Source organism: Sorex fumeus, unplaced genomic scaffold, assembly GCF_029834395.1.
Source record: "Sorex fumeus unplaced genomic scaffold, SorFum_2.1 ptg000009l, whole genome shotgun sequence".
In the NCBI taxonomy this organism is placed as follows: domain Eukaryota; kingdom Metazoa; phylum Chordata; class Mammalia; order Eulipotyphla; family Soricidae; genus Sorex; species Sorex fumeus.
This window is the reverse complement of record NW_026606066.1, coordinates 14,611,147-14,638,041: the sequence shown is the minus strand read 5'-3', so window position 1 is coordinate 14,638,041 and position 26,895 is coordinate 14,611,147. Positions and strand designations below refer to the sequence as shown.

The 26,895-nt window shown below is 35.0% G+C and overlaps 1 protein-coding gene across 1 annotated transcript in view; it reads left to right on the top strand.

The window, feature by feature from the left end:
- The window catches only part of FAP (fibroblast activation protein alpha), a 97,801-nt gene extending 77,928 nt beyond the window's left edge, over positions 1–19,873 (top strand). Inside the window, exons 21-27 of the mRNA XM_056110444.1 lie at positions 665–859; positions 6,215–6,269; positions 16,271–16,370; positions 17,124–17,188; positions 17,691–17,763; positions 18,050–18,123; positions 19,484–19,873. Of these exons, the coding sequence (XP_055966419.1) occupies positions 665–859; positions 6,215–6,269; positions 16,271–16,370; positions 17,124–17,188; positions 17,691–17,763; positions 18,050–18,123; positions 19,484–19,585 (664 nt within the window). The 3' untranslated portion in view covers positions 19,586–19,873. The remainder of the gene's footprint in view (positions 1–664; positions 860–6,214; positions 6,270–16,270; positions 16,371–17,123; positions 17,189–17,690; positions 17,764–18,049; positions 18,124–19,483) is intronic.
- The last annotated feature ends 7,022 nt before the right edge of the window (positions 19,874–26,895 follow it).

The window sequence follows — 26,895 nt, the reverse complement described above, 5'->3', positions numbered from 1 at the left end:
TCCTTGGTAACAGTTCCTATTGATGCTGTTTTTATATATTCCACAACTAATCAGAGTAAATAAAATATGGCTATTTAAAATAGATTGAGGGAGTTTTGAGGTTTTAGATGGACTTGCTTGCATTTGTTGTGTTGAATTTCCTTTGTATGGCAAATTGCCGAATGTGTCAAAATACCTTTGAAGTAGAGAAATTACAGCCAAAAAATATTGTAAATCATCTTAACATCTTATGTAATTGAGTTAGAAATGAAATAAGGGAATGGAATACATTTAGTGGAATCACACCCAAAATCAGTGCTGACCTACACACAATTTGCTTAAAACACCAGGCATTTTTTTTTAGTATATCTTATGCCTGCTTTTAGCAAGTGGCAGGTGGCAGAAATGACGAAAAACCCACACATATTCCTTGAAATGCCAACCCTAGATGTATCCGTTTTGGGGAATAGGAGAGGCTGTGTCCCAAAACAACTTCCTTGTAGCAAACCTCTGGGAAAAGCCTGATCCTGACTTGATTTTGTGCCAATTTTAACTCCATTGTTATTGAAATTTTATCACACAAATGGATTGGAAAATACTAAAGGCAACTCCAGGTCACAATGGGAACATGAGTTTCACAAAGGCATCAGAATTTATCTTATTTTTTTTTCTTTTTTTCATTTAGGTATGGTGGTCCCTGCAGTCAGAGTGTAAGGTCTGTATTTGCCATTAGTTGGATATCTTATCTTGCAAGTAAGGAAGGGATAGTCATTGCCTTGATAGATGGGCGAGGAACAGCTTTCCAAGGAGATAAACTCCTCTATGCAGTATATCGAAAACTGGGTGTGTATGAAGTTGAGGACCAGATCACAGCGGTCAGGTGAGCATCTTCTCATTCAAACAGGAGTTGGCATGCGACAAAAGCAAAGTATGCAATCATATTCTGAGTTCTTTTTATCTATTCTCCTAACTTGGTCTAAAACTACCTTGAATTTTAAAGGGATATTTTTGTTCGATCTAAAAATATGTAATTTTTGGGAGAAAGCTAATAAATGTGTAGAAAAACATTTATAGAGACAAACGACAAATATCCTTTTATGGATATGTCAGTAATTTTAGCATCTTTTCATCTACTTATATGTCTCAAATTAGCAGAAGTTTTTGAAGACATCTATTGATGGTCTGCAAAAAACCTAATATCAAACTTACTCAAGCACTATGAGTTCTACCACAAACATTTAGAAAAGTCTCAAGATTTCATATGTTCTACATTATTTTAGAAGTTGCTAATTCATTGCTGATTAAACTAGCTGCGGAACTTGGTTATGTTACCTTGAAGGTAGTTTCCTGTTTTCATTTGACAAAATAATTTGTATTATATAATGGAAAATGTGTTATGAAACATTTAGAGGAAAGACAGATTTATAATCTGAGTTCTTCCCAACTTCTGAAGCACAAAATTGCTATAAATAAATATTCCTCAATCATCTTATTCTAAAATAAAAAGAATATAGTTACCTAAATTGTTGCTTATTTGGAAACACTGAGCAGAATTCTTATGAATAATTCTTATAGCTGTGGAGGTTTTGTTATGGTATAAATAGATGAGGTTAGAGAATACTTCCTTGTACATTTGAAAGTTAACACACTATTTCACTCTTGGTCATGGATATATATGCGTGTGTATAATAGTTAAGATAAAAATGTTTTGCAGAAAAGAGCAATTTAGAACATTTACTAGTACATTTCTTTTTATTATCCTAATCTAATTAATAATTATTAATTTAAATGCATCATATGCGACACAGATTGTATTTTACAGCTAGGAGTCAGGCCCAGACAACACTCTACTGTATTTTTGTCTCTAAGCAAAGCAGAAGAATTTAGACTCACAAGTGATTATTTTTCAAAATCATAACCCATATGTTTTCATTTTTTTCTTTCATTCTGTGAACATAATACACACAATTACACACAAAATATTCTACTGAAAACAAAGTTTATTTAAGTAAAATCTGACAGATTAATAGATTATTTAAAAACATTCAATCTGTAAGCAATATTTACGCCTACTTTCTAGGAGGCAACATTTTTCTTACGGATCCAGATTTTTAGTCTTTCCCTTATACTTTTGTTTGGGAGAGTCTTCTTCTGCCTGATGGAGAGACAGAAGAGATAATTCAAAAAAATACTCCACAAGAGATCAATTTCTCATGTGAAGACTAATGTGCCTCAATAGAAATATTAACACAGTTGTCAGCATTAAAAAATTCACTCAGGGATTTTTTTTAGTCTCTGTAGACCACATCTAAGGACTTATAACCCTGAGTTTACATGAAAGGCAGAAATGCAAATTATGTCTCATTTACAATTCAAATAGATCTTTTCTGACGTTAGTGAAGCTAAAATATGATTTGCTTTTGTATTGGTTAGAAAACCATCATTAAAATTATTATCAACATTATTGTCATCATTATCATAATCTGTTAATAAAAACCTATGAAGACTAGCAAGATAATTATATCTTTGTGTTTTTCTTTATCATCAAAAATGCATCATTCAAATTTAAGGATATCTAGAGGAAACAGATAGTATGATGCCTTTCTTAGATGAAATGAAATTTTAAACCTGAGACCCGTGTATAAACCTTAACAAATTTGTTATTGCTCATGTTTAATGTACAGGACATGAAACCATAAATCCTACCAATTTTCATAACAACACATTTTTGATACTTAACATTGCATGTAGATTAGTTGTGGTAATTGGCTCCCTTTACCTTCTCTGAGCTGTTTTCAAGATGGAAGCTGAATATGTCTGCCCTATAGATGATATGCTCTATAGATGATATCACCTATATCATCTATAGAGCAGGCTTCTTCTAACTCTCAAAACCTTTCAATAACAATAGATCAGAGTTTGACATTGCAACACAGTCGATATAAAATTATACAGTGGTCACAAATTTCAGTGTAAAATTGCCGTACATTCAGTATAAAATTGTCAGTTTACAATCTCTTCTTTTGATGTACTTACAATTTGCTAATACTACATACAGAATGCTTCCTACTTATAGAAAGCATTATTGTTAGATGGAAACTTTTAGTATGTACACTAATAAATAAGGGTGGATATAGAGACCATGACTAATATATATATATATATATATGCAAAAGAGAGGTATCAATTGGAGTTGGTGTTTATTTTTTAAGCCAAATTTCATTTTTTTTAATTCATCAATTATAGGACATACCCAGCTGTGCTCAGGGCTTACTCCTGGCTCTGTGTTCAAGGATCAATCTGGGCATTGCTTAGGGAATGATAAGGGGTGCCAGGGATTGAACCCTGAAGCCCAGTTGGCTATATGCAAGGCAAACACTCTACCTGCTGTACTATTTCTTCGGTCCCTTAAAACCAATATTCTAAAAACAGTGAAAGGAAAGCCTTGGAGTCATATGTTTTGATAAAACAAAAGTTATTAAAAATAGATTTGTAAAGGTTATCCTGGGAATAGTTTAACATCTCCCAGGAATTATTTAGAGAACCAGACATTGAATTTTTAGAAAATTGGAACTATAATACCCCCCTAAAATCCTCAAATTTTGCATTTTCTTTTCCCAAATATATGGCACAAAGAATAATAAAATTTGCTCCATTGAATTTCCTATTAAAAACCAGTCTACCTAAAATAATTATACACTTTTTGAAACAACAGTAAATAAGGCTGATAGATTTGAACAAAGCAAAGCAGGAAAAAAATACTACTACATTCTGATTTTTTTTTTTTTGGTACAAAAGAGAATGAATACTTTAAAGGGAATTTTATAAGAGCAAAAGCATATGAAGCTTGTACCCTGTTATCATCAGGCCTCTCTGGAAATAATACATATGTAAAACTTATAAACTTTGGTATTTAGATGATAAACTTGCTTATTTGGGGTATATTTGGAATTTTTGACTCTGGTACTAATTTAAAATTGTATTTAATTTGGTTCACTAATTCTGGGGAAGAATTATATAAGAAAAAAAGTTATTATATCATACTGCTATAGATGGCACCAATAAGAACTATCCCTAAATAGTATAATAATTGATCTTTGATCTAAGACAGACTTTTATGAGAAAAAACATGTGAAGTACAGCCCAACCTCCAAGATTAGAAAAAATCTATTTTTAATTTGCCTTAACATTTTGTTGCTTTAACTGCATTAGCAACAGTATTTCTGATAATCTCCCTAGAAACTCTTTAAAATTTGGAGATATATTTTATAGAGACTTGTTGATTTCACGGAGATCAGATTATCTAGCTAACATTTAACCTAGACCTGCCACATTAAGTGTTAATGTTTTATTTCTGTTCTAACTATTGCACTATTGTTTCCTGTAAATGTCATCCTTATAGAATAAACCTAGGAAGGAAGCTTTTAAGCATTTCCTGTTCCCATGTGTCACCTGTCATTTGCTTTTCTCCCAGATGCAAGGAAATATGATTGTTAACTTCTTAGAGATCATAAAATAGTGATTGATTTTATTGCATAGAGCTGTTTTCAAGCCCCAGTGACAGGATTATTTTTTAACAAGGGAATCTTTCCTTCTTTATTTTGGTTTTTGAAGTTTGTGGAATATTTGTCAAAGTGCCACAGTTTGTTACACATTTTCTCTATCTTATAATGAATAGCATGTACCTAGGTAGCAACTTTCCACTTTCAACTGCATTTCTTCCTTGCAGACTCCTCAGTGTCCCAAAGAATCAGTGTAGGGTAAGCTGTGACTGACGGGGCTTCTTCCCATCTGTTTGTCCCGGGCACTTGCCCAATTCCTCTATGCATGGGAAATATGCATGTTGAAATCAACGCAAGGAGCAAAATGGTTGCTGTGAAATCCCTTTAAGAATGCTCCTGTCTCCATTAGTTATAATGACAACCACTCCCGCCTATTTCCAGAGAAGAATAAGAAAGGGCATTAATGAGAAAGGGCATTAATGTAACTGAAGGTCAAAAAAGGTATATTTCCTGTGGTCTGTGTGCCACATTGGTCTCTACCAATGATACATTCACACTCAGGCCTCTGCAATGGTTTCTCCACTTTCTGTTTTATATTACTGCTTCTGCATCTCTTAGAGTTTCCTGGTTTTCTATCATACTATATTCCAAATAAATCACCAATCCCTAGAATATCAACCCCAAAGAACATATAAATCAGCCTGAAGCACTCTTATTTTGTATCAACTTTACAAAGTTGTATTTACCATGACTTCTCATAACCTTTCATTTAATTTACTTATTTTTATTTGGGAGCTCAGAGACTACCCTTATTTCAGCCAGGTGCTCCAGGATCTCTCTCAGTGATGCAAAGAGAACCACAGCTCCTGGTCCCCATTTGTTTCAAACATTTTTTTTCTTTAACATTATCCCACATATCTAGAGAAAGATTTCTTTTTAAATTCATTTTCAGGGCTGGAAACTAGTACAGAGTTTAGGGTGCATGCCTAGCAAGCATCAGGTTTGATTCGAGGCATCACATGGTCCCTTGAGCATTGTCTGTAGGACACAGAGCCCCTCTGGTGTGGCCCTGGAGGCCTCCAGCACTGCTAAGGTGACTCAGGTGTGCCATCACAACAGGATTCCTGGAGTGTTTCATTCTTACTGCCCTGAACCACTGGTCTATTTGTCCAAGAATTGCCAGTAGGGCTCTACTATGATCAAGTTCAAATGAATCATTTCCATATCCTGAATCATGCAGTTGTCTATATTCTGATAAATTGAGAGTATGACATTTAAGTATGATATGGAAGAGGAATAGGTTGCTTAAATGTGAGTAAAAATGAGATGGTGGTTATTCTTGCAGTGTTAAGTGAACAAGATAGTAATGAATTTAAAACAGCAGCAACAAAAATCTTGATTGCAAAAGCTGTAGATTTTAAAATGTGGTCTTATTTTTTATGTTTCTATGAACCTGTCTTTTTGACCTTTCTGAATATTAAAAAACTGAAGTCATGCATTTCAGATAGGAGACTTTACAGCCTTGAAATTTCACTTAGTAGAAGTAGAACAGACTTTAAAAGATGACATGATAATATTCTTAATTATTTGTAAATGCAGCCACATTATGCATGTGTTTAAACAAAGAAAATGTAGCATTTCTATTAAATTTTTGGATTAAATATGCTTGTGTAATTAAGTAAATGTCATGTGTACACACTTAAAATTCTAAAAATTTGTTTCTTTAACTTTAGAAAATTCATAGAAATGGGTTTCATTGATGAAAAAAGAATAGCCATATGGGGCTGGGTGAGTTGTTTTATATATTTATGCCTGTTATTCAGCTCAGCAATCATCATTTTATCATGTTCGCTTATAAGGTTTCTCATGAAATGTTAATGTTGTAACATAATTTAATCTGTCAGTGGAAACAGTCAGTTCAGATAATCTGGGTCTAAAAGTGGTGGGTTCAAGTATTTGTTTCTTTTTTAAAATCTTTCAAGGTTTTCCTTGTATTATAAATCAAGTCATAATTGATAATTTTTCTTGTATTTCAATTTCATGAAAAATAAAGTGATTGAAATTAAAAGAAGTTTCAGAGTATAAATTCCTTAGAACATATCAGTTTTGTTTTGAATATATATCCAGATGTATATATTCTTATATAAATGTCAATATATCATCAAAATTCTTTTGTAACACAATGTTAATTCATGCTAACTTGAGGAAAGTATTAAAGTATAGGTCATGGAGAAAGTTTCCTATGTTTGAGGAGTCACAGATTTTTAAAAAATGTAAGGGCTGGAGCAATAGCACAGCAGGTAGGATATTTGCCTTGCATGCAACCGACCTGGGTTCGATTCCCAGCATCCCATATGGTCCCCGAGCACTGCCAGGAGCAATTTCTGAGTGCATGAGCCAGGAGTAACCCCTGTGCATCGCCAGGTGTGACCAGGAAAGAAAAAAAAAGAAGTGCATGGGAATGAGTCTGGGAGGGGTCCTTAGAAAACTGAGAGAAGCAGGCTCTCTGGTGATAGAGCTGGTGTGAAAGATGTGTGCATGAAAAATGCAATTAATAGTATTATAAATCCTGATAGTTTAACTAGATGGTTAAAAAAAAGGAGGGACAAAACATCAATTTTGGGCAATGAGGCTTCACTGGAAAGTATAGAAAATATTGGAAGGAATTTAGCTTTGCCTGTAATTATTCTCCTAAAATTTCCTGTTTCATTTTTTGGTCTGAATTTGCACATTTGCAACAAGTCAATTTGCAACAGTTGCAGTTGGGTTGTTTTTCTTGTCTGTTTACTTGGCCTGCACAAGATGGAGGGAATGAAACTCAATATTGAAGTGAAGTTGTAACATTTGACTCAATTCTCAGCTGAGTGGCCACATGAGGGCGGTTTCGAATTTGTGGAAATTTGTTACTTCAAGTCACTTGGTCCTCTTAAAACTATCAAATACTCAAAGACTCTATTTTCAGGGATCATTTTCATAGTTCATAAAACTATCAAATAGTTAATATAAAGATAAATGAAATCAAAATAAATAAAATGCATTTATAATAAGGTATTTCAGATAAGAGTTTCCCTATCAACCATTTTTTAGGAAATTTCCTAAAGCAAATTGCCAGTGTAGCTCACAGCTTGCCCTGGGTCCATCCAGACCCTGGTGAGGACGCTGCTTTTGGGGTGCTAGGAAATAAGGGCAACTGAAGCTTAAGTCTGGAAAACAGATGCTCCAGAGTGAATATCATTTGGAGTCAATTAACTCCCAAGTTACAAAGGCATAGCATTAACTGTCTTCCTGCTTCCATACAAAAAAAAAAAAACCTTTGCTCTGAATTAACTATGCAAAGGACTTAAGGGGAAGAGAAAAACAATATTTACAAGTTAACAGATTAGGAGATAAAGGTGATTGACTGGTTGGGAAAGCGGAGCACAAAGAAAGAGATTACAAACACAGAGGAATGGGAGCGCTGTGATGAGAGTAACCCAATAAACCTAAGCTTCCTGTGGCAAGGCAGAAAGGACACCAATGTTACCCCACAAAGCAAATGATTCAAAAATTTAAATTTTCAAGCTAGAAAATTGATTTCATCATTAATATTGATCTAACAGCTATAACTTAGCTTTTGGAGCTGAGCTTTAAAAACAAAGTGAAACCTTCAATTTTATTACTAGAAAATTCTAAAAGTTATTATTAGTTTTGTATGATCTAATACAAGATGGAATGATTTAAGGATTTCACCAATGACCTCAAAATAATTAGTATAAACCTGAAATTTTTCTGTGAGATTCTCACTGTGTTTCTGAAAATACTTTTGAATGAAAGAGTGCATTGATGCCCTTTTTGTGTTTACTTTGCACAAATGATTTGGCAATGATTATGAGGTGCATCCCAATAATCTCTGCGCATATGTAAGAGAATGAATAATAAATGTATTGCCAATGTCTAGGTATCTAAGAAATGAAAAAAAAGACCTTATTAAAAGACCTATACAGTCTTTTAATTCATTCTTTGGGTTATAGAAAAAAGTATATTTATTATTACATCCAGTTTATCATTGATACATTTATTCCCTCATCTATGTGGTACATTTTTATTGGACCCCAACTTGGGTCTGATATAGGATATTTTAGGTGATAAAAAGATAAATTCTGGGTCTCTCACATAGAAAATAGCAAATGGCAACTGCCTAGCAATATTCCAACTGTGGTCAGATAAATCATGTGGAGAGAATTAGGTAGAAGAGTAAATTTTGACTGTAAGAGCAAAGGAAGGAATGAGAAAAAAACAGTTGCATTTGAGCTTAGCTAAGTAGCTTAGTAGTAAGGCATTGCAGGGAAAGTGAAGACAGTATTGCCCAGATACCAAAGTAATAGATAATGTCATACATAGGGACTTTGAGTTAGTTAGGAATGCTTCATACTTAAGATGCATAGGTTTATGAAGAAGGCAGTATAAAGATAGTACAGAGTTTAAGGCATCAGCTTCATATCAAACTCCAGTTCTAAGTCTGGCACCACATGGCACCTGAGCAATGCTCAAGCACAGAGGTCAGAGTGGTCCTTAAATGTCACCAGGTGTGGCTGCAACTGCCTTCCCTCACAAAATAACGGTGTGGAAAATGAATCTGGATAGATTGTTAAGAGTAGGCTTTTATTCTGTTTTGTTTTAAACTGTTTTTAGGGTTTTTTAAAAAATTTATATTGCTTGAGGCACTGAGAACTCATCTGTGGGTCAATTCTCTGCTTGTTTTGCGCTGCTGATTAGCTTTAAGTTCCACATATGAGAGAGATTATTTTGTATCATATTTTCTTCTGACTAAACACACTCAGTATGATATCTCCTAGTTTCATCCGTATAATGACAAAATGAATTATTTTTTCTTTTCTTAAAGCTGCATATTATTCCATTGTGTATACATAAATCCACAACTTCTTGATCCATTTATTCATAGTTGGACATCTGGGTTGTTTCTATTACTTGGATATTGTACTAAGATCTACGGAGAACAGAGGCATGCATATATTTTTTTAAAGTAAAGCTTTTGTATGGGGGGTGGGGTAGATGATCAGAAGGAGTTTCACTGGGTTGCATGGGAGATCTATCCTTAATTTTTGAGAGTTAGACATATTTCTTTCCATAGAGGTTGAACCAGACAATATTCCCACCAACAGGATGAAGCCTCCCTTCTCACTACAACCCTGCCAATACTGGTGATTTCAAAACTTTTTTGATATATGCCATTCTCACTGGCATGAGATATCTCAGTGTTGTTTTGATTTGATTTGCATTTGCCTATTCATGATTGATGAGCACTTTTTCATGTGGCCTAATAGTCATTTGTATGTCTTCTTGGAGGAAATGTCTGTTTACCTACACTTCCCATTTTTGGAAGGAATTGTTGGATTTTCTGTTATTGAATTTTTTGGGAGCTTTAAAGATCTTGGATATTAGCTCTTTCATTAATTTATTGTGTACAAATATTTTCTCTCATGTAGCAGGGTGTCTTATTATAGCTTGAGTTTCTTTTGCTGTGCAGAAGCTTTTTAACATGGTTTTGTCCCTTTTGTTTATTTTTGTTTTTGTTGTCATTATTTTTGTGGCCATCTCATTGAAGACACATGTGGAATTTATTTCCTGAAGAGTTCTCACAACTTTTTCATCAGTATACAAACACTGTCCTCCCGTTGTTCATCGATTTGCTCGAGCAGGCCCAGTAACATCTCCATTTTTTGAGACTTGTTGTTACTGTATTTGGCATATTGAATACATCACAGGTAGCTTGCCAGGCTTTTGCCATGCGGGCGAGATAATCTCGGTAGCTTGCCGGGCTCTCCGAGAGGGGTGGAGGAATCGGACCCGGCTCAGCTGAACTGGCTGCGCGCAAGGCAAACGCCCTACGTGCCGTGCTATCTATCGCTCCAGCTCTTCTTCAGTATACTTTATGTATTTTAGTCTAATATTGAGATCATTAATCCACTTTGTGGATGGTGTGATATACAGTTCTAATTTTAGTTTTTTGCATGTAGTCATCCAGTTTTCCAACATAATTTATTGAAAATACTTTATTTGCTATATATTATAAACTTAATTTCTTTGTCATAGGCTGTCCATAAATCTAGGGGCTTAACTCAGGACTCCCAATCCTATTCTGTTAGTTGGGGGGGGGGGTCTATCTATGCACTAGTACAATGAAGCTTTGATTATTATACCGCTTTGTAGTATAGTTCAAAGTTGTGAAATACAATAGCTGCATCTACTTCTCCCCTCACCCCCCTTAGATTTCTTTGGTCATTAAGGGAGCTTTAGAATTCACACAAATTTCAGTAAAATTTGTTCCAAGTCTTTGAAGAATGTCATTGGAATTGTAATGGATATTGCATTAAATATGTATAAAATTTGGGGTAGAATAGACATTTTGACAATGTTGATTCTTTTATCCACGAACAGGGAATATCTTTTCAATTCCTTGTATCCTATTTCTTTTACCAGTGATTTTCAGTTCGCACTGTATAAGTCTATCTTCTACCTCTCATGTTAAGATGATTGCTAGGTATTTGATGTTTGAGGGCATTATCTTGAGAAACACTTATAATTTTTTTTACTTCACTATTTGCAATCACAGATTTTGTGTATTAATTTTGTAAATGGCTACCTTACTATATTGAGTTTATTATTTCTAAGAGTTGTTTTTTTTTGTTTTTGTTTTTGGTGGAATCTTCAGAGTTTTCGAGGTTCTTTTATCAAAAATTCTCATTTAATACTTCAGGATGAAGGTCTGAGAATTTGCATTTGTAAAGATTACGGGTAATGTGTTGGGTTTGGGGGGTCTATGAAGTAAAAGTTGAGTGGCACCCATTTAGCTATACTAATTGCCACAAATTAAGTTTCTCTCTTTGGCCTCACAAGCTTTATTGATGGTTATGAAGTTATTCCAAAACACACTGTAGCACTGTCTTCCAGTTGTTTATCGATTTGCTCTAGTGGACACCAGTAACATCTCCATTATGAGACTTGTTGTTACTGTTTTTGGCATATCAAATATGCCAGGGGGAGCTTTCCAGGCTCTGTCATGCAGGCGAGATACTCTTGGTAGCTTGCCGGACTCTCCAAGAGGGATGGAGGAATCTAACCCTGGTCGGTCACATGCAAGGCAAACACCCTGCCCTCTGTGCTATCACTCCAGCCCCAAAAACACAATACTTACCCAATTGTTTTTCTACTTACATATTTTCTAAGGTCACATACTATCTTTAACTTAATGCTCCCTTGCTTGCATGGAAGGCTTTTAGCAATCTGAAGTTTACTTGTTCTGTCTCATATCTTTCCACTTCTGCCCCTACTCAGTAATTTGCCTTATCTCTGTGCTTCCTTATTTTCTGTGATGTTCTGATTTTTGTTCCCTGTGCCTGTATATCCATATTTATCTTTCATTTTCTTCTACTTCCTCATAGAAAAACAGAAAATTCATATTTGTTTTTTAAGACAACTCAAATATAGCTTTCTTTGTGCTCTTATAACACTATATTTTAGTAATAGTGCTTTTTACATCACTATTGGTTTCTTTCATGAGAATGCTAGTAAATTAGGAGAAAGACTTTATCTTTTTGTTTTTTTAACCTTTGTTTCTCAAATGGTTGCCATGGTACTTGGCGAAATTAATATATTGAAGAAATAGGATTCCTAGCCCATTCTCCCCAGGTGCATACTAGGAAATTTTTCAGGGAAAGTTTCTATGGTATAATAGTTTGGTAAGTGAATTCTATGTAATGGTGCATATGTGTTACTCAAAGAACATAGCTGATTCTGTGAGCACCTCTTGAAATCAATAGTATTGGTATTGTTTTCTTATAAAGAGAATATTGGCTATAGAATAAGGAGTAAGATGAGACAGAAGGGAAGGAGTAGTGGGCCAAGAAACTAGGTGAGCAGCAATACTGGCAACAATTACCAAGAACTTGTGTTAGGCCATGAAATAGGAGATAGAAAGAGGTCATAAGCAGACTCTGGAAAAATTGGAGACAATAAAGAGGAAAATGTTGCTAATCACTGAGGATTTTTCAGCTAATTTTGCATTCTATATCAGAAAATAAAGTATCATTTGCATGAAGTATTAGACATATTAGTAATCTAAGAAATATAACACATTCATGCTTACACTTTATTTGAAGTCAAGTGGTCAGTTAACTGTAAATTCTATATTTTCTTTATACATTGTGATGATTTAGAAAAGATAAAGAGATTTATTTATCTCATCCTTTCATTTAAGCCCATTAGTCTTATTTTCGGCTATTCTGTAAATATCTAGTATGAGTCCAGGGCTGTACCAAAGAAGTTTCTGTGTATAACAGTGGTTCTTAACCAGGCAATTTTGCTCCTCAAAGGATCTCTGGCAAAGCCTGAAGATAGATTTGACTGTCACAACTTGGGAAATGACACTGGCATCTAGTGATTAGAAGCCAGAAATACTGTAAAATATCTCACAATGCACTGGACAGCATTCTACCAAAAACGAAAAAGAAAAAAAGAATTCTCCTACTCAGAATGTCAACAACACTGAGGTCATAAAACCCAATTTTATGCAAAGGAAACTGAAGTAATTATTCTGACAATTGAAGAGCAGCAGGGGGGTTGCCTAAATTATTAGAACAGCAACCTCATTTACGGGCTTTGCTTTGTTAATATAGGCCTAGCCAGGTGGTGTTGAATAAGCATTAGTTCATGATTTAATCTTAGTTCCTTTTTCTTCCAGTGACTAATTATAAGCAATTTGAATTACTATGTGTGATCTACAATGTAAAAGTAGGACAAATGCACTTCTAATGGGACTTTATTAGACTCTGAACTTAAAGTTTCCCCAAACGCTTACTCTACTGTAGAGAAGAGAGGAAACGGTATGGGATGTGATTAGGTATTGGGTTTGAGTCCAGACTCAGATGCTTGATGAGTTCATAACTGATGCACATGCTTTCTGAGCCTCTGTTTCCTCATCTGGATTTGCAGCAACAGCACCTTTGCCAGGTAACTGTGAGGGTTAGATAAGTTACTAGGAAAGTTATAAAAACAAATATTTATTCTGCTCTTACTGTATTATAAATGGAAAGCCCACTGCTGATGATGCATTCGTTAAGACAAATATTTTATGTAATTAAAACAAAAGCCTGTGGAATTGAGAGTACTTGGAAATAAAGATCAGAAACAAGTTAAATCAATATGACATAGTACGGTAAATGATGCCAGGTCACATGGAGAAAAACAAAGTGATACAAGAGAAGAAAATAGCATCTGGTTTCTACAATTTAAGATTAGAAAAGCAGAGGATGTCATCTTGAAGTGAGACTTTTGTTTTCTTTTGAGTTAAGAAATGAAGTGGGGAGGGAGGGAGGGAGACCAAATGGTATGTTGAGAAATAGGGTTTGGAGGTTAGATTATGCTTCGAGAGTTCAAAGAACATTGAGAGAGCCCAGGAACATGGGGGAAATATGTGGTGGGAGAGGAGAGATGACTTTGTGAAACTGTAAAAAGCAGGAAAATAACATTGGCTGTACAAACCTTAGTTATTGTCATTGCCTGTGGTAAAACTATGTTAAGGTATATTATGGCTCACATAGGCGTGCTCCATAAACCCTTCAAAATTCTGTGCCCTTCTAAGAATTTTTTTAAAGCTATCTTTCATTTTAGTAAAATGGCAAGGCATCCAAGTGCAAAGGACAAAATTCCAGAATTCTCATGGCCAATCTGCTCCGTGGGTTCTTTCTTGCAGCAGCCTCCTACTCTGCCTTGGAGTCCCACCGATGGGAGAGCAGAAAAAAGTCAGCATGGTTTCTTTCTCCCACTTTATTTCTACAATCGGAATAGTTTTTCTAGACTGCCTGAAAATTTAAAAGTACACCTCTGTTTTTTATATTACTGCTATGGTTGTTTTTATTCTTTCGAATGTATAGGAGTGATTTGTATTTATTCTGGAACATAAACGTTTCTTTTAGATATATCACCATCATCTGATCACTGGTAGATACAGATAAACAATTCCTAACATTTGAGCAGACTCTTTGAAAGTCTTTTTCCTATAAGTAATTTCTTTCCATTTTAAATTCCTTCCTTGCTACTTCCTGTTCAGGCAGTTAGTAGAGGAGAAACAAGACCCTGATATTGTTATTGGCAGAAATTATACTTTTCCAATAAAACTATAACGGTTATTATTTTTCCAGAGGAAGGCTTACTGATTCTTATGCAAACCTAAAATTGAGAAGTAAAGAAAAATCTGTTTTTGTAGTGATGCTAACTTACTCATCGAAAACAAATTAATTTTATAAGTTAAAGTTTAAGCCTGATAGAAAACTTTTACTTACTGAAATTATTTGTAAATATAAATATGCCTTCTCCTTTTAAATTTTGTTTTCCCCTGATTTGGTTTTAGTTCTCCTGCTTTAGTTCTTCTCCAAGTATATAAAAAGAGCCCCTGGTGTTCCTGGAGATGCCGGGCATTCTCAATCAAATTCCATCGAGTAGGGACCATGCAACAGTTAGCCAGTTAGAGAGATGTTTCCTTACCTTTTGAATTCAGTTATTATTTAACTCATCCTTCCCATGTATTTTATGGATTTAGATGAGATCCTTGCCACTGGTCAGCTGCCGTACCCATGCCTCACTGTATCTTGGTCTCTTTTGTTCAATCCAGCTGAATCTCACATTTTTATTCTCTTTTAAGACTTACTTTTCTGTAGCAAAAGTTAATATATGTGTTCTTCTGATTGAAATAAACGATTCCCACAATTTAGGGAAAGAAGTTTTTTTTTTTTAAAAAAGTCTACTTAGTTGTCCTCTGATGAGTTGTAGGACATCCTTGTGTTGGGGAGAAAATGAACACTGAGAATCATTTCCTAATTTAGCACAACTGTTTTGAGGGATCCCATGTCCCAGAATACTACTTACTTCCTATTCCAAGGGAAGTATCTCTCTTCCAGCATGTTAATATAAACCTAATTTGTCTTCCAGGGGGAGATATAGACTTGTTCTATTCAAGTCTTCATTTACAAAAGCTTCAACTTTCCAATTGACATGGGAAGACTTTCTGTTACTAAGGGCACATTTCTAAATCACCTATTGATTCCTTGAGGAGATAACTGAAGAGACTCTACACTTATTTATAACTGTGGAATTTGTATCCTATTTTGCATTTTTTCTACAAAATTTGTGGGAGAAAATGTAAGATCTTGAAAGATACCAATGACTTTTCCTCCTCTGAGCTGCTATGTCGGAAATCCTCCAAGCAGAATATGTAATATCACATTATACACAAACTCTGGCCATGCTTTAGGCAATCTAAAGGCTTCTTCTGCTTCTTATATCCTTCCCTTGCTGTTCTGTTATGAAAATAAATACCTAGACACAAGTGCTGCCTCACAGGACTTTTGCAAACTGTGGAAATTATCTTGTATTTATATTTTAAGAATAGATTTCTTTTTTCGTGCATTTCTTTTAAGTAAAATTGCAGTTTTTGCTCTAGTAAAAAGCTTGATTAAAGAAACCGAATCGAAGTTTTTGCAGAAAAGTTTATCATTAAATCTCTTAGACTGTTCGTATCATGTTCTGATCAGAACACCAAGTCTGTGTAATTGACAGGAGGTGAAATTACTGTTATATGTGGTGGAGCTTGTTGTAAAGAGTATTAGACATTTCACCTGTCCTATTCAAATGCCCTAGCTCCCACTAGTCCTTGTTGTGAGTGACTTTATAAAATTAAAAGGTAGAATTTGTGACAGTAAATCTGGGACTGACTTGAAACAATGTCTCTGCAGTCCTATGGAGGATATGTCTCATCACTTGCCCTTGCATCAGGAACTGGTCTTTTCAAATGTGGCATAGCAGTGGCTCCAGTCTCCAGCTGGGAATATTACGGTATGGAAACATATTATAAATAGGGCTGCTAAAACATTTAACACATCATTACTCTACATTTGAGATTGCTGGGAAAACGAGTTATGCAGTAAAATTCACCCTGAAATCACTAGGAATAAGATAATCAAAGGAAACAAATTGTTCAAGAAGTACACCACCCTGGTGTACCTCTGATTATGATTAGTATCAATTCAGGATGATTATTTGGAATTAGTTCTAATAAATATCCTAAGAATTTGTTTTCATCAGCACCTCTTCCCTGTTGTTGGGACAGAATTAAAATAGTTGTGACTTGCAGGAAATTTTTATTAAGATAAGTAAGTGTTTTGTGTGGAAAAAAGGAGGATGTGTGTGTATTATAGAGAGAGGTGGAAAAGGGGGGAATCTATTTATATCCCAGATTAATGAAGACACCTGCAACCACAATGGCTGCACTTGTTATTTCTTTGAAATTTGTGACGTCATGTCATGAGGTTACTTCTATCTCAACACTCCTCTCTGAATGGCTTCAAATAGAGGTAAAAGAGCTTAAGATCACCCTTTCTAATAATAAATGCTCCTAGTTCCATAATCTCCTCATCATTTCTCTAGCCCTTATGAGATTAATTGCAGATTAAATGACTGTGATGAAACATTACTGTAAAGAAAAGCAAGAACCTTCATTACATGGGGAAAATTGAGCACTAAACTAGGTCGTCTTTTTGGCTAAATGGCATAGGTGACATGACAAAGCAGATTCTTATATCTTCACAGCATCTATCTACACAGAGCGATTCATGGGTCTTCCAACAAAGGAGGATAATCTGGAGCACTATAAAGTAAGCATTTTCAGTTTTATTTGGGCCATTAACTTATTTCACCAGTGATAAATCATTTTAAAGCCATCTTTCTGAGGAAACACTTTTTTCCTGCATCCCCCAGAAAACATGATGATCTTTTGTTAGCTACAAAAGACCTCACTAGAAAAGATTTACTCCTTTTTATTTTTATTCTTCCTTTCCTTGGTCTCTTTTCCCTAACTTTCTTTTCCCCCAATCCTCTCCCCACCACCAACCCCCACACAGCTTGAGCGGGCATCATTTATGCCTAAGGTCTCACTCATATGTAACATATGACACATAAACTTTCAGTTTTTCAAACTAAGAATCAGATGGAAGTAATGCAAATGATGATGAAAATGTGTTGCTCTGACTCTTAAATATTTATCAACCAAAGCAATACATAATTTCAGTATTGGTGCTAAGTCCATTGCACAATGATTTAGCTAGTTTTCTATTAGAACTTGCAGCAACTAAAATGTTAATTTTTCCTCTTTTCCAGAATTCAACTGTGATGGCAAGAGCAGAATATTTCAGAAATGTAGACTATCTTCTCATCCACGGAACAGCAGATGGTGAGGTTTAAGCAAGACTCTTACACATAAAAATACTGAGCCAGCATCACTTTGTTTAAGAAACATTAAGCATCCTCCAATGCCTATGCTTGGGGTCAGTACCTAAGAGTCAGGGACATTTCCATAAATGAGTGTGATTACTCACTGCTGACAATGTCAACTGCATGACTAGATAATTGTTGGTGTTCATTTCCAGGCAGTACATTGTCACTCTATGCTTCCTGGTATTTAACAGCACTTTAACTCTCTCTCCCTCTCTCTCTCTCCCTCTCTCTCTTTGTTACAGATAATGTGCACTTTCAAAACTCAGCACAGATTGCTAAAGCTCTGGTTAATGCACAAGTGGATTTCCAGGCAATGGTACATAATTTTGTTTTACTCTTGTTCATGGCCTTAGGCCCCTAAAGAGGAATCTTCTTTTAAAAACAAACTAAAACCTGACCCCAAAAGTTGCAGAGCAAAGTAGGCAGAACATTAGCAATGCATCTTGCCTCTTTTTCTAATTTCATGATGGACAACAGGCAAACTGTGGCAATTCTGGGATCTTAATTGAGCCACATATGAAATAAAGACACCCTGGTAAGATTAGAAAATCTTCTAGATTAAGCATCTGATAGATCTATGATTCTGTGTACATGAATGTCACTACATTCTTAGAGTTCCTTCAAAACCTTGGAGTTCCAAAGACTTTACAAGGTTTTCTTTTTTCTGAAAGAAACAATTGCAGGATGTCAAAGGACTTCAGAAGCCCACTCTGAAGTTATGCGGCTCTGCTCAGTGTTAAAGAATTATTTAATCAATATGTTCTCAATACCAGGCACAGGGCTGCCACATTGCCAAAGCTCATATTTTCACTAGTGAATGAATGAATGAGTTAACGGTAAAATGCAGGTTATACGAATGGAAAAACAATGTGAAACAGAGAGAAATATGTTCAACACCAGGGGACTGCCCTGTAGTTAGCTTTCTTCATCCTCAGGGAGCATAAATTATCTCTCTCTTGATTATATTTAAAAACAAGAACCCAGAAAAGGAAACCCTGTCTTTTGAAAATAAGCTTTTAAAAAATAATTTGCAAATCATGAGATGAAATTCTTCTAATCTTTTTTTTTAATTGGAACCCCAGAGTAAATTTATCTATTAAGTTTCATTATGACCTTTATTTGGTAGAAAACATTCACCTTACCAACAATACTCAAAAAGAAAATTAAAATTTGAAGTACTTTTTTTCCTATTTTGTCTTTTGAGGTTTAATACTGTGTTTAACTCATAATGGGTAATTATGGTATTATGTACTGTGGATTTTCTGCAGCAGAGAGGAATAAGATTCCAAGGCTAAAAGTCTCGTGGAATGTTTGAACCAGAAGTCTTAGGGGAAGTCAAATCCAACCTACTCCTTTCTAAAATAAAGACTCTAAGCTCCAAAGAAGCCAAGTAATGCCACTGAGCACCAGCTTTGAAAAACAAACCTGCCTCTGATCCCCAGTATGTTGGTTACTCTCAGCCATGGAGAGATAAAATAAAAGAATAGTAGTGAAGATTAATAAAGAAGGCTTTCAATCACTCTGTTTGAAATGTTTCCATGTAAACTCTTATTTAAATGTTCTCAGGTAGACTTTCTCTGTAATATTTGAATAATCAGCTCCTGGGGGCTGGAAAAAGTCCTACTTGCAGTAGGTAGCTACAGATAGAAAATTGGTTTCTTTCCTTTGTCTTCCAGTGGTACTCTGACCAGAACCATGGCATATCTGGCCTCTCCACAAAACACCTGTATAACCACATGACCCACTTCCTCAAGCAATGTTTTTCTTTGACAGACTAAAAAATTAGTATGCAGATACAAGCCTGGATCACCATCCTAACACTTGGTACAAATGCCTCAGACTGTTTGCTTATTTTACTCTTTATGCTGTTAAATATTGTTATAAACAAATAAAGGAATGCTGCCCTAAAGGCTGGGAAAAAATTAGGATGATTCTGAAGTTCAGTCTCAATATTGTTTACATTTTCTTGTACTCTGTGGAAGAAAATGGAGCCTTACTGTTTTATGTGGACAGTGTTTCTTTCCACCTTTCCACCTGAGGAAAAATATAAAACCAGAAGTTATTTTGATTGTTGTATGTGTGCATTGATTTCATGTGTGCATTGATTTCATGAAGAAAGGTTTTATGTAGAAGAAGTGAATATGCTAGGTAAGTGCTGTCTAATATTGGGGTGGTCATGGAGAAGAAACTACATGCAGCTTTAAATTTTTGACACTTGGATTCCAAATGTTGAAAAAATGACTCTGAGTATGCAAAAAGCGTTGTTCAGAAATTAAGTTTGAGATGTGTTTTGTAGAAGTGTGCTGATGTTTGCACTCTGTGCTGCCCTTCCAAGAAATGTTTACTCAGTGTCTTACAGAAGACTTCTTCAGCATTGCCAACAAAATTTGATAAGAATAACGTCAGAATTTTAAATTCGGAAGTCTCTTAAGAAGTGCTTTAAATTTGGAAATGCTTATATTTTGTAACCCTTTTTAAAATTAGTATTGGTAAATGCCTTCAGATTGCTAAGCCACATCAAGCTAAAATAAATAAACAAATCAACAAGAGGAAAGGAAAGTGTTATATCTATGTGTGCCTTCTTGTGGGTTTTAGTTCTATATTATGGTGTTCATTTTGAATGACAAAAATATTGCTGCAATGTCTGCTACAATAAAGGTAATGCTCTGATGAATGACTCTATCAATTTGAAACTTGCAGGTGTCTTGTCTTCTCTATGATATGGACAAAACTAAAATGATTCTTCTCAGGACTCCAAAGACAATTCTTAAGCAAATGTTGGAAGTATCCCAGAAGCTGTCTAGGGGACATTTCTTTTTCTTTTTTGGAGGGAGGGGGTCACACCTAGCAATGCATAGGGGTTACTCCTGGCTCATGCACTCAGGAATTACTCCTGGTGGTGCTCAGGGTTTGCTGAGTGCAAGGCAAATACCCTACCCACTGTGCTATTGATCCAGCCCTTAGGAGAGGTTTCTTTTGCCCGAGATTTCTAGGGATGATTTCTACCCACCTCTAGCCTGATTCTTTCTTGATTCTCTGAAGCTGAAGAGCTGATCAATGCATGGAACATTACAAATGAAGGGGCTACAAATATCACAAACCACAGACCACTCTAAACGTTATAGATACATCTCAGTTCATCACTCTTTTTGCTACTGCTTTGAGAAACCATTCCTCCCACTCTATCATAGAGCCCATCTCACCACCACGAGGACATGCTTTAGAGGACACAGGAAGCCTGAGTAATCTCTCACTGATTCAAAACTAGCCTCTACCTCACCTGTGTCTCTCTATGTCACCAGTAATGAACTAAGGACCATAGAGAAGGTCCTTCTGCTTCTTTTCCTTTCAATTGTGCATAGAGAAGCTTCTCAAACAAGTCTGAATTTCCTTGTAATTTTCTAATCACTCATTTTCTCCATTAAGAGAGAAGGAATTAACCAAGATTTGTTTCTAAATCACTCTCAAGGAAAAAAATTAGGCAATTAAAAGTCATCAGAAAAGTTTGTTACTATAATCATTTTCTGCTTCTGTGGAATTTGTGAAAGTGGTTTCTAATATCAATCCCATGCATTAAGAGGTCTCCAGGCTCAGACCTTTACCTGATTAAAAAAAATTTGCCCAAAACTAATTAAGTTACTGGGCCCGCTCGAGCAAATTAAGTTATTTTCCATATATAAACTTCAAGTGAGTCTCTAGTGCCTAAAAAATAAAAGAATAAAGTAAATATTAGAGGTCGAACATTGCCATCTTCACAGAAAGCATGTGCCTTAAAAAGTAGAATATGGTTGAGTCTCACCATTAGGCTTATGACTGAGTACCTCTATGTTTATGAAAGAGTGAAATTTTCTGCTTATACTGAAACTTCTGTGACCCACTCAGGTCCTCCTCAGGACCCAGCATGCATTCATGAATGTTCATTCAACAAACATTTATTGAGTCTGTCTAGAAATAATTTGAGGATGTAGTGGATAGCAAGACTGTAAATTGAGTGGCAAATTACTTTTTGATTCCATGTTTTATGCTGCTTTGGAAGAGTCTTTTTCTGGTTTAGAAGATGTAAGTTTCATAAGAACCAAACCAAGATTCAAGTTTCCTATTGAGATATCTCAATAGGAAAAATACCACCTTAAAAAGATGAATTTTAAAAAGTTTTATCTTCTTTATTTGCAGAAAGCTAGAGTGTAATATGTATCCTCTACCACATTTTATTGTTGCATATGAGATTTAAGAGTGGGAATACCAACACCCTAATGAATCCTTCAAAGTATCAAGAACTTGGTATTTTCATAGATCCATTCAACAGATGCAAGTGCAAGAGTTTATGTTGCCGCCTCATATCACCCCCAGTATGCAAAAAGAAGAGGGGAGGGTGCATGTCTATTAAACAGGGCACATTTCTGCAGGTAGAACTTACAGTCTTATAAAGGTTAGAAAATAGTATAACTAGGATACAAATTCAAATATGATAAGTACTCTGAGAATGAGAGTCTAATGAGTTTAAGAGGGAAACTATAATTAGACCATCTACAAATGTCAATTGTTTAAAGAATTTTTCCAAATCTGACCTCAGAATGAGCAGAACTATTTTAAAAGATTTTCAAATTCTAAGCACCTAACTAGTATTTATTAGAAGCAAGAAATTAGGTAGTTGGTTAAATTTAACATAAATGACATAACTTATTAGATAAAACATTTTAATATTTATCTCGAAGTATATATAAGCTATAAGATTAGTTTCTTTTAAGAAACATTTTTTTTTCATGTCAGTGTTGTGCACGGCAGTATTCTGGGTGCTGCAGGGGTTACAAAAATGAATCTGTGACAATTTCCCCATTTCTAGACTGTTTCAGTAAAGGCGACTTAACGAATCTGATATTCCCAACATTTGAGCATTTTTCAGAAACTGACAGATCTTTATGCAAATGTTGTTGCCAAGCTGTTTGTAATGGTGAAATTATACTTTGACAGTAACTCTTTAAAATATATTAAACCCAGCTAAGGTTTTTTTGGAAATGTTGCCAATTAAGTGACTTTAATGAGCTTCTTGATGGTAATGTAATTAAAATTCAGATGTTCTAATTGTAAAAAAAAATACAGTTCTGGGAAAATTAACAGTAAAATAAGCGAATGTAAAATGAATTAGGGCTAATTTAAATGGTGATTATGTGGTCTTCTGAGATGATTCTACCAAAACAATGCTTTCAATTATGCTGTTTGTAAAAAGAAAGAAGGCAACTAACAGATATTTTTAATTTATCCAATAAAGCAGATATTTGAGTTTATCCAATAAAACAGATTAAAAACCCCTAACCACAGTCAATCATCCTGTTTGGAAAAGGAGAACTGCTAAAGCACTTCCTTGGCATTGTGAACAGGTACCCTGGCAATTTGAGGTGAAATAATTTTTAATTCAGGGAGAAATGAGTGCCTGGACCTTACCAAGCTATTCATGAGGAAAATGATCTGGCTCCCTGCAAAAGTCTCTAATGACCACCTGCTCCAATTATTGGCATGCAATACTAACATGCTGGCCATAAACATGTCTTTCTGACACACAGGTAATGTCTTTGGCAAGCTAGATCAGTATGATTTCATTCTATTGGATTCTAATTAATACTCTACTACATCCTCTAATTACTTTAAAAAAATATTTGACAGTACATGCTTTAACAAATATACATTGGTACAGCCTTACTTCCTTCATTCCAATAACACAGAGTCTGTATGTTAGGAATAGAAGAGAGAGGGGGATGGTTAGTAAACCAAGGTCATGGGCAAAATCGTTTGACAATTTATGTTCCCTTTTTTATAATTATTTTTCATTCACAAGAAAGACAAACACATCTTTTCTAGCCATTAATTACTGGGAGCAGGTTTTTCTCGCTGCTACAGAAGGTGAATTTTTCAAATAAATGTCTTAATGAAAGATTTAGAATTTTTTTTTGTATATTCAAAAAAGCTCTCCATGCACACATGATTCATATTGTTATTGAAACTTTCTTTCTATTATTCCTGAGCACTTAGATTAAAACATTTATATATAACTGGATTTGCTTATATTACATTGGCTCTGAGCTAAGTTTCCAACTTTAAGAAATACTGATAGCAATAGATGGTACATTAATATAAACACATACTTTTGTGATTTGGGACCATACCTGGAAGTGCTCAGCACTTACTCCTGGCTCTGAACTCAGAGATCACTGCTGGCATGGTCAGAGGACCATATGAGGTGTAAGGATCGAACCCAGGATGGGTGCATGCAAGGCAAGTGCCCTAGATGCTGTTCTACTTCTCTGACCCTCACCTACTCTTTTTATACCAACAGGAAACAATGTTGCTTTCTCTTTTTCTGTAGAAAATTGAAGTAATAGTTTATAATATTGTAAATTCTTTTCATGAAAACCAAAAGAAGCTCATATGTCAATTCCATAAAAATATAATGTGCTTATTATAGATCATTTCAAAGACAGATCTTTGGTAAGGACACAGCTACTATAGTCAGACTACCTGATATGAATTCCAAGTAAGCAATATACTGGCTATGCAGTTTTATTATTTTTATCAATGATTCATTTTTTATATTTTATATTCAATATACAATTGGCCCTCTTACAATTGAGGTTCACTTTTTAGCACTTTCACTTACTCAACTATGAACGACCATTCAAAAAATGTTAGTTTTTTGGGCTGGAGAGATCGTACAGCAAGTTCTATCTTGCACACCACTGACTCAGATTCAGTCTCCAAAACCCTATATCACCAATTCCTACCAGGAGTGATCACTGAGCACAGAGCCATGAGTAAGCCTGGAGGCTACCATGAGTGGCCCAAAATCAAAACCAAAAAATATTAGACACAATAAGGTATTTTAAGAGAGCATTCATATAATTTTGTTATATTAAACTTATTTTAGAGCTGGAGCGATAGAGCATTTGCCTTGCACGTGGCCGATCTGGGTTCAATTCCTCTGTCCCTCTCGGAGAGTCTGGCAAGCTACGGAGAGTACATGCTTTACTCGCCCACATGGCAGAGCCTGGCAAGCTCCCCATGGCGTATTCAATATGCCAAAAACAGTAACAACAAATCTCACAATGGAGACATTACTCGTGCCCGCTTGAGCAAACTTATGAACAACAGGAGGACAGTGCTACAGTACTATACTTATTTCATTATTAGTTATTATCGCCAATCTCACTGTGTGAAATTACAAATTGAAGTTTATCATAGGTACAGATGTATAGGGGGAAATGTAACATATATAGAGTTCAATTCTATTTTGCAGTTCCAAGCACCCACTGGAAGCTTTACAACTATCCTTAGATAAGGGGCACTACTGTATGTGAAATGAGAACATAGTAATTCTTACATAACATGGAGTTTTGAGATGTGTGTTATCTATGATTTGTAAAACTAATAGTATCTGCCATACAGCAAGTGCTTTTCTAGGGATCTTCTAGACACATAAAATTAACCATTTCTTAATTGTCATTTTTAATAAATTAATTCTCAGAAAATTAAGAGTCTAAGTCTGAAACCAACAGTTTGATTCCAACATCAGTGAATTTAATGTAAGGTTAAGAATCATCAATCATGCTTGAATTTCTGTCTTTTTCTGAAACTAAGAGGTCTTACAGGAAGAACGAATACTGATATCACAAGGGTCTTAAAAAACCAATGAACCATCCATGACACGTTCTACTGAATAAGCCCTTTCTGTGTCTCAGCATTTCTCTGAGAAATCAAATATTTTACCAACAAGGACGAAAACGCCTCTGCTGAAGATTACCAAGGAAATGTGTGGCTGACAGTTAGGGTTAGTCCTTTTGCCACCCCTTATGGAAAACCTGCAAACCACTACACAGGCCATCCCCCAGCCCTGTCTCTGCCACTCCTGCTGTTCATCAAACTCACTCCCTTTGTTTGTGTATGAGTGTGTGTGTGTGTGTGTGTGTGTGTGTCTGTCTGTCTGTCTGTCTGTCTGTCTGTGAAAATTAAGCATATTTCTGTCTCAGGGCTGAAATGTGGATGTGGTTTCCTTACATTTTTCTTGCCTATATTCTTGTCCTGTCAAAGTCAGATCAGCTGTCGGTTCCTTAGAGAGAATTCCAGTAACTAGATGTTTTAATAAGCTTATTATTTCTTATTTTTATCACACCACTTTGATATAAAACCATGAAACTCATAATGCTTTGGATCATGATGGTGAGAATATGTAACTATCTTTCCTATGGAAGAACAATTTGATTTTGACTTTTCTTGCTGCTCGGGATTTTTATTTATTTATATGTATATATAATCCCAACTCTGCATTCAGCAATCACCATAGTAGTACTCAGCCATAAGCAAGTGCTTAGTATAAAACCAGGCTCATCACATGCAAGGCAAGCACCTTAACGCTTGTACTATCTCTCTATTTTATTTTTACTTTTGAAGAAGATTCATTTCATTATTCTAATTTTGTTGTTTTTGTCATATGAGTACTTTCAATATAATTAATTCACCAACTTGCCATAAGTGAAAATTTTCATAACTATTATAACTGTGGGAGAATGTTTTATAATTTGCTGTTACTCATATTGTTAAGCAAGCAACATTATACATTAAAATTTTTCTAAATAAAGACTTTTATCTCCAAATAGCTTTCTTTTTAAAAACATACCTAAAAAGGAAATAAAAGTTACCTTAATATCAAACTCTACTTTTCAAACTTCCAGTCTCTCTGTATAATGTTTCTTCTATTATAGGTAGAAACAATAGCTTAATTTTGTTTTTTTGATAGTGCTCATAATCATAAGAAATAATTATATATGTATATGTATACATATATGTGTATTTAAATATAAATATATATATATGCTTGTTGCCTATTTCCCTCATGCATATATAAGCTTCTAATAAGCACTGACCCAGTCTGTCTTTTCATTTCTCTGCACCTTGGATTTATAGAATCCCTGGAACTAGGCAGAAGGAACTCAATAAATATTTGTCAAATGTATTCCCATACATTTCAAGAATACAAGGGCAAATAAATCTAGAATCTTTATGTGTGATCACACCCTTTCTGGATCTTAGCTTGCAATAG